Raw genomic sequence first — 7,948 nt, forward strand, 5'->3', positions numbered from 1 at the left:
TTTAATAAAAGTGAAAAAGGAATCATTGTAAATGCATATATAAACAGGATCTTGATAGCATATGTAATGAGATATTAATTTAAAATACGTTACAACGATTACTTGTACTAACAAAGAAATATTATCTTCTGTTTACGAATTTCTAACCATAAAATTTGTTCATAGAAATAATTTATTTCTACCAAGGCGGCGAGTTTGCAGAAACGTTCGCGCACCGGGCGTAATGCTTAGCAGTATTTCGACTATCCTTACGTTCTGAGTTCGAATTCCGCCGAGGTCGACTTTGCCTTTCATCCTTTCGGGGTCGATAAATTAAGGACCAGTTACGCACAGGGGGTCGATGTAATCGACTTTATTCCTTTGTCTGTCCTTGTTTGTCCCCTTCTATGTTTAACCCCTTGTAGGCAATAAAGAAATAAGAAATAATTTATTTCTACCATTGACACAAGGTCTAAAATTTTATGGATGGGGGTGGAGCGAGTGCCAGTTGATTACATCGACTCCAGTGCCCAACTGGTAATTATTTTATCGACCCCGAAAGGTTGACAGGTAAAGTCGACACTGAAGGTATTTGAACTCCGAACGTTAAAATTTCTGCCGAAAACGCTGATTGGTTACTTTATATTGTCTACATCCAACTAGCATTTTCGTTCTTCTGCCACTGTGCCTAGTATAGCGGTATAACATCTCATCCTTCAATTAGAACCAACAAACAAAAAGAATTTGATACGGGACTTAGCGTTATATAATTTGTATGTGTGTGTGTGTGTGTGTGTGTGTGTGTACATGTACCCTTAACTGTGATCATGCGTGTAAATATGATAATCGCTTAGTTAAAAGGTGGGGATAAAGACATGGATTTAAGAGAAAATATATGAAATATAAGAAATATATTGTAAAATTAGTTACAAGTGAATGTCACTTACCAAGAAAACGACTTAATGATCCTAACTTTAGTCATTTTAGATAACGATGGAAAAATTTGAGACATTTAAAAAAAATATGTAGCTGTGACATATCTAAAGGTGTTTCCATATATGAGAAACATCTTGACCGTGAGAAACATTTAAACGACATTAAGGCAATTGTTAAGGTGGCGTGCTGGTAAAATCGTTAGCCTTATTTTGTCCGGCTTTACGTTCTGTGTTCAAATTCCACCGAGGTCGGTTTTGCTTTTCATCTTTTCGGGGTCGATCAAATAAGTACCTGACGAGTACTGGGTAAGATGTAACTGACTTACCCACTCCTCCGAAATTGCTAGCCTTGTGCCAAAATTTGAAACCAATATCAATGCAAATGTCCAAATGATCTCTTAATGATCTCTTATGCTCTCCTACTTTTTCGTGTAGCATGTCTCAAATATAACTCCCACTGAACTGAAAAATGTGTGTGTTTGTGACAGAACACAATTCCTTCATTTCCATACAGGATTATCTTCCAGGCCTTCTTTGTAATACATGTCCTAGTACAAAAATTGCCAAGGCAATTAAATGTACATGATTAAAAGAAACAGCTATTTTTCTTGATGTCATTTGGTGAGCTATACCTGTTGAAGAATATATTAAATTTTCATTAATTATTGATGAATGTACAGACAAAAAAAAATAATAAACTTCTAATTCTAGCTAGATTTTACAGCCATAGTTTTAAAAAATTAGTTAAGTTTTTAACTCTTTTGGTAATTTCATTACTGCCTGAAGCTTGTATAATTCTATAATAATTTCAGTAAAAAACACGGCGTCTGATGGGGTGTGCAAGTGACAGTGCAAATACAACTGATGAGGTTAAATGTGATGGTAAAGTTTTCTAGAAAGCTGGAATACTTTTTGCAAAAATATTTTTTCTTTCTACTAAAGGTGCAAGCCTGAAATTTTTTGGAAAAGAGCTAGTTGATTACATCAACCCCAATACCTGACTGGTACTTATTCCATCCACCTCGAAACGTTGAAAGTCAAAGTCGACCAAGGTAGAATTCTAACTTAGGAGTAAAGCCAGAAGACATGCCGTTAAGTATTTTATGTGGCATACTACTGATTCTCTCAGCTCGCTGCCTCTTTTCTGAATAACTATATATGCAATTCAATGCATTTATGTGCATTTTATGCACGTGCTGAGCTTCCAATTTCCTTAGAGCAGTTGACTAGAATTTTTCTTTTAATGTCCAAACGTCTAGATCAATTGATTTATTACGGCCTTCTACTTCATATAGCCTGCCTCACTGTATGCGTTAGTGACAAAACAGTCCCCGCATTTCAATACTGGATCATCTTCTAGGTTTTCTATTTAAGCCATGTCCTGATAAATAGCAAACAGCCGAAGTACATTATCTTAATAGGCAGAATTTCAGAAATTTACCCAGACTAATCCTAAAAGAGATTTTAAACCTTGCAGTGCACAGTGGTTGTCAAACCAGCAAGTGGTAAACATACTACTAAATGAAATACTAGTACTTATATTTCATACTTTAGCGATATTAGATGTCATAACTTCAATATCTATAATACAAGATATACAGAATTCCACTTGTAAAAATTACCATACATTTTTAACTGTTCCTTTATCATATATAAATAAAGTTTAGAGATTCAAGCTGCAACCTTCAAAATTCATAAGCAGTGTACTTTTATCAAGAGTAATATAAAAGATGTTCTTGATAATTTCATAGAAAAACAAGTACTATTGAAAGCTGGCATCAATGATCGTTCAGTTTCTTTTCACTTAGGTGAAATATTCCTGTTGTAAAAATTAAAAGTATAGATGTAAAATACTCTTCAACAATCTAAACTAAAAGAACTTAAATAAATTCAGCTTAGGATAATGAACCTTTTGTATGAAACTAAACAAAGACATGAAGAGACAGTTTATATTATCTACAATGTTTCCTAGATTACAGCTGTTTGAAGCTTTAGCCACCTCCAATTATTTCATTATGAAATTTCCTTTTATTTTTTAAGAAAAAGTGTATGAAGATATCAATAAAGAATTTCCGGAATTTAATTTACCAAAGAATGACATTTCGGTGTCTGAGAAATAGTACTACTTTATTTCCTAAGAAAAATCTGGAGATAAAATTCGTTTCGCTCTTATCTAGACATTTAAGATAAATTTATTTTCATTGCCTCGTGTTTCAGCTGCAACTAAAAGGCTGTTTTCTATACCTCTAAGATCTTGTTCTCGGTTAAATAAGGAAACATTAAGTACTTTGTTATAGAGAACATTTAAGAAATGTTTAGAATGGTAAACGGTTGGAAAATTACGCAAAATAAACGAGGGAGAATATATATACTCTTTTACTCTTTTATTTGTTTCAGTCCTTTGACTGCGGCCATGCTGGAGCACCGCCTTTAATATATATATATATATATATATATATATATATTTACATATGAGTGTACTTATTTATACACACGCACGCGCACACGCATTTACATACATATATATCAATTTAATCTACACAATTGCAAAAGAGCTACTAATAGTTTCATGCTTTACGATACATTAAATTGGTAAATTTATAAAACATGCCATGTATTTCCAAGCAATCTTTCGGGCTCAGTACATACGTTAGGAGTATTAAAAAACCAGAATGCAAACTATGAGAAAACATGAGAAAAAAAGCGTAAAGAAAAAATGCGAAGAATGTTGATGCAAGAAGTGGAACGAACAGAAAGAAAGGTAAAGTAAAAAACCAAGATCTTCGTCCTCTTTGACTATAGAAACCGTAATCGATGTAGCTGGTGCAGATTAATATAACAGAAGAGAGTCCAAAGTCTGTGAGATAGCTACTCAGTCCGGAGCGGGTGTTGTCTTCCAGTTCGAAAAAAGAAACCTATCCGTATGGTTGCATTTTCTAAACATTTCCGATCTGGAACTAAGCAGTGTGATGGAATTCTTGAACCTATAAAGACTGTGCTATGATTCAGCAACGCATAAGTTGCATTTCTTAAATCCGTTAACATATGGATTGGTGTTCTCGATGTTTCTCCACTTTATTGTATGTGGTGTGAATTTGATCTTTAATCCCCATATATGGCTAGCCATCTTAGTGGGATTACTTTTGTCGATGTGCCAGAAGCGTTTTGTAAAATCGTCTTCCCTAATCCCGATATAATTCTTATTTTTGGTTAAGGTTATCTTGAAGCGTTGCTGTGACTTCTGCTTCTCATGCGGCTGAGTTTGTCATACATACCTGGTCAAGTGGGTAAGCTTGAGGGTTCCAACAGTTGCAACCGGGAGTGGGCTCTTGATAATGTTTACAAATGGTAATGTTCATATTAAAACAGAGAACGAAAATCTTGATTTTCTTACTTTTCTTTGCTTTTTGCCTCAACCCTCTTCGTGCTTTTCCTTCTCGATTTTTCTCCTGATTTTTCATAGTCTAGCGTTCTGGTTTTTAAATATATCTAACATATGAACTAAGTTTGAAAGATTGCTTGGAGATACATGGTATGCTTTATAGATCTGTCAATTTAATGTATTGTAAAGTATGAAACTATTTGTTGCTCTTTTGTAATCGTCTTTATTAAATTGATATTCATCTCTCACTGGATGGAGTACTTTTTTATTGATCCTACCAATATTGGATCTGTGAACTGTGTGTGTGTGTGTGTGTGTGTTTGTGTGTATGTGTGTGCGTGCGTGTGAATGTATGCTTGATAAGAATAACTGCTGGATGAAACATCTGTTAAAAGCAATGAAATTAAGGAACCTTTTTCGTTTTAAATCAACTTTATGGTCCTCACTAAATTTCTCGTTCGCTCATTAAGGTTTAGACATAGCAAAAATCTCTTATTCAAATTCAAATAAATCTTTCAACGGTTGCAGAATATTTTATTGATTTGCTGTATTTGCTATCAGTCAATGTGTAAGGCATTGATCGATCTTTAGTGGAATACGTTAAATAAAACACATTCTTGATAATTCAATGTATCATAAATAAATTTCAATAAATTCAAATATACTTTGCTCACCCTGAGTATTCAGAAAGTACTCGTGTCATGTTAAAACTACCCGAAGGGTGGTTTTAACATGACACGAAGAAGACAACAACTACAACAAGAAATGAAAAGGCATTAGGGGTCGCAGACAATGACAGGTGAAAACATCAGAGAGGAAACCATGGGTGCTGTTGATGCTAATCACACGACATCTACTTCTTCCAACTCAAGATAGCCAGAACAGGAGAAAGACGAAGCAATTCTTTACATCCTCTGCACAACCAGCATGTTTTTTTTTCAAACTGCCTTTGCACAACCCGATGTAATTCTTATTTTCCGTTAAGGTCATCTTGAAGCGTAGCTGTGACGTCTGCCTCACATACGTCGGAATTTATCACATACGCCTAGTCAAGTGGACAAGTTTCAGGGTTTCGGAAGTTACAATTGAGAGTGGGCTCTTGGTGATGTTTACGAGTGAGGTAGAGCGCAAATAAACCAAGAAGTTTCCTCCTCCATACAGAGCAGACCAGAAGCTACGAATAGCAGTTCTCCCCACCCACATCATCTTGTGGTGGTGATGATGAAATTGGGAGTGAAGGAAAAGGGAAAGCGTAGAGCGAGGTGGCAGCGAATAAAGAAGAATGGAAAACAGAATGAGTCCGAGCTGAAGACAAGTAAGATATTGCAAGTCCCTAACCGTTGTCGCCCCAACACCTAGGGTAGATATTACAATAGATATTAGATATTATTATGGATATCATATACACAGTATCATCACTAGTGGTAGAGTTTGAGACTGGTTTGAGACAGTTGTCATGCTTCAGATAGCTTACAAGGACGCTGCCATGAGCAAATCACAAGTTTACAACTGGTTTTCACACTTTAGGAATGGTCACTTGTCACTTGAAGATCAATCTCGTTCAGGGCTCCCGAACGAATGAAACATCATGAAAATTCCCGAACTGGTCTTGGAGGACCGTCGCCGAACAATTGATGAACTTGTTGATATGACTGGTGTGTCCTGGAGCTCCTGCCAATGAATTTTGAGTGAGGAATTGTGAATGAAAAGAGTTGCAGCAAAATTTGTGCCTCGTTTGCTCACGGAAAATCAAAAGCAGTCACGACTGAATTCATGTCGCAAACTGAAAGAACAGTTGAAAGTTGATCCAGACCTTTTTCCGAAGGTCATTACCAGCTACGACCTGAAAACGAAGTAGCAGTCAGGTCAATTGAAGCATTCAATGTCACCAGTCCCCCCCCCAAATCGAGTCAAGTGAAGTCCAATATCAAGACGGTGCTGATGTGTTTCATCGATGCGAAAGGAATTGTCCACACAAAATTTGTTCCTCCTCGTCAAACTATTAACCAGACATTTTAACTTGGAAATTCTGAAGCGTTTGCAAGATGCAGTGAGACTAAAACGCCCCGACCTGTAGCAAAGTGGAGAGAGGTGGTTTCATCAAGACAATGCACCTAGCACGCCGCCTTGAGTGTGAGACAGTTTTTGACCGAAAATAAATTCACGAGCAGAACTTTCTGCTCGTGACCAGTGATAAGACTAGATTCAAATCATAAAAATAACCGCCTCAACTTCAACCATCACTTTCCTTCTCTTCCTCTTTATTATTATCTTCATCTTCCTCACTAATACCATTATCAACATTTTCATGACCGTCACCACCACTACCACCACCACCAATCTATCAACATGGGATAATGACGGTTGCCCTCAAATCTTACCTTATTGTCTTAGAAAAGGACACGTTGAATAATAAGGTCCTGTGTGTTTCCGACAAAGTAAAAGCAAGATGGTCGCAGCTGGAACACCTTTGGATGGTGACAATCGGAACACATATAGAGCTCCTTTGGGGGATAAGCAAAAACATATGAAGACAATTTTCATCCACATTATTTGATTTCCTTGGTCTTCCGTTCAGTCTTACTTTGGTACTGAATATATTGTGGTGGCGGAGGCGGAGGCGGAGACGGAGACGGAGGCGGAGACGGAGGCGGAGACGGAGGCGGAGACGGAGGTGGAGGCGATGGTAGTGGTGGCCCCGGCGACGGTTATAGTGTTGGTGTTGGAGACGGCGGCGGCAGCGGCGGCAGTTGTTACTATCGTGGTGGCGGCAATCATGAAGATGTTGGTAATGGTATCAGTGAGGAGGACGATGACAAAGATGACGATAATGAAGAAGAGGAAGAGGAGAGTGATGGCTGAAGGTTGAGGTGGTGGTTTTTATGATGGCAGTGATAATGATACTACATCTGTAATCTTAACTTGAACTTAATTCCTCGATAATTATCAGGTTTGGTGTTAATTTGGGTATAATTTGAGGATTAATTCTTCCATAAAGTTTTCTTTATTAGAAACATTGTGTTTGAGATAATTATCATCTGACTGAAAATTAATAAGACCTTAATTATCAACTAAATTTGTTCCCTAGAATACATTTACAACCAAACGTTCTGTATTATTTCTTACATTTGGCAACATTGAAATCTTTAAGGTAAAATTCGGGACTTAAGTAATATTGGTTTCTTTTAATTAACCTTGTATAGAACGGAATAACCAACTGGCACTCCGTCAGTTATGACGATGAGGGTTCCAGTCGATCCAATCAACGGAAAGTACTGCTTGTGAAATTAACGTGCAAGTGTCTGAGCACTCCACAGATACCCTTGACGTGGTTCTAAGGTAGATTCAGCGTGACAAGGCTAACCCTTTGAAATACAGGTATTACTTACTCATTTTTGCCAGCTGAGCAGTTTTGCTCAAGGACACAACGCGCCACCGGGAATTGAACTCACGACCATACGATTGTGAACCGAATACTCTAACCACTATTCCACGCACCTTCCCTATGAAACAGAATAATGTATACTTGGAACCATTGTAACTAGAAGAATAAAGCTATAATACAGTAGTGAAATTGTATTATAGCTAATCTTAAAATATGCTAATGATTTCAAGTCATGTTTTAATTTTTATTTATTGAATTTGAATTTGT

General features: G+C 36.8%; 1 protein-coding gene across 1 annotated transcript in view; it reads left to right on the forward strand.

Annotated features, from left to right (window-relative positions):
• The window catches only part of LOC106867920 (keratin, type I cytoskeletal 10-like), a 37,580-nt gene extending 30,422 nt beyond the window's left edge, over positions 1–7,158 (forward strand). The window contains exon 3 of the mRNA XM_014912991.1: positions 6,911–7,158. Within this exon, the coding sequence (XP_014768477.1) occupies positions 6,911–7,158 (248 nt within the window). The remainder of the gene's footprint in view (positions 1–6,910) is intronic.
• Positions 7,159–7,948: the final 790 nt, after the last annotated feature.

This window comes from Octopus bimaculoides, chromosome 11, assembly GCF_001194135.2.
Source record: "Octopus bimaculoides isolate UCB-OBI-ISO-001 chromosome 11, ASM119413v2, whole genome shotgun sequence".
NCBI classification, from domain to species: Eukaryota; Metazoa; Mollusca; class Cephalopoda; order Octopoda; family Octopodidae; genus Octopus; species Octopus bimaculoides.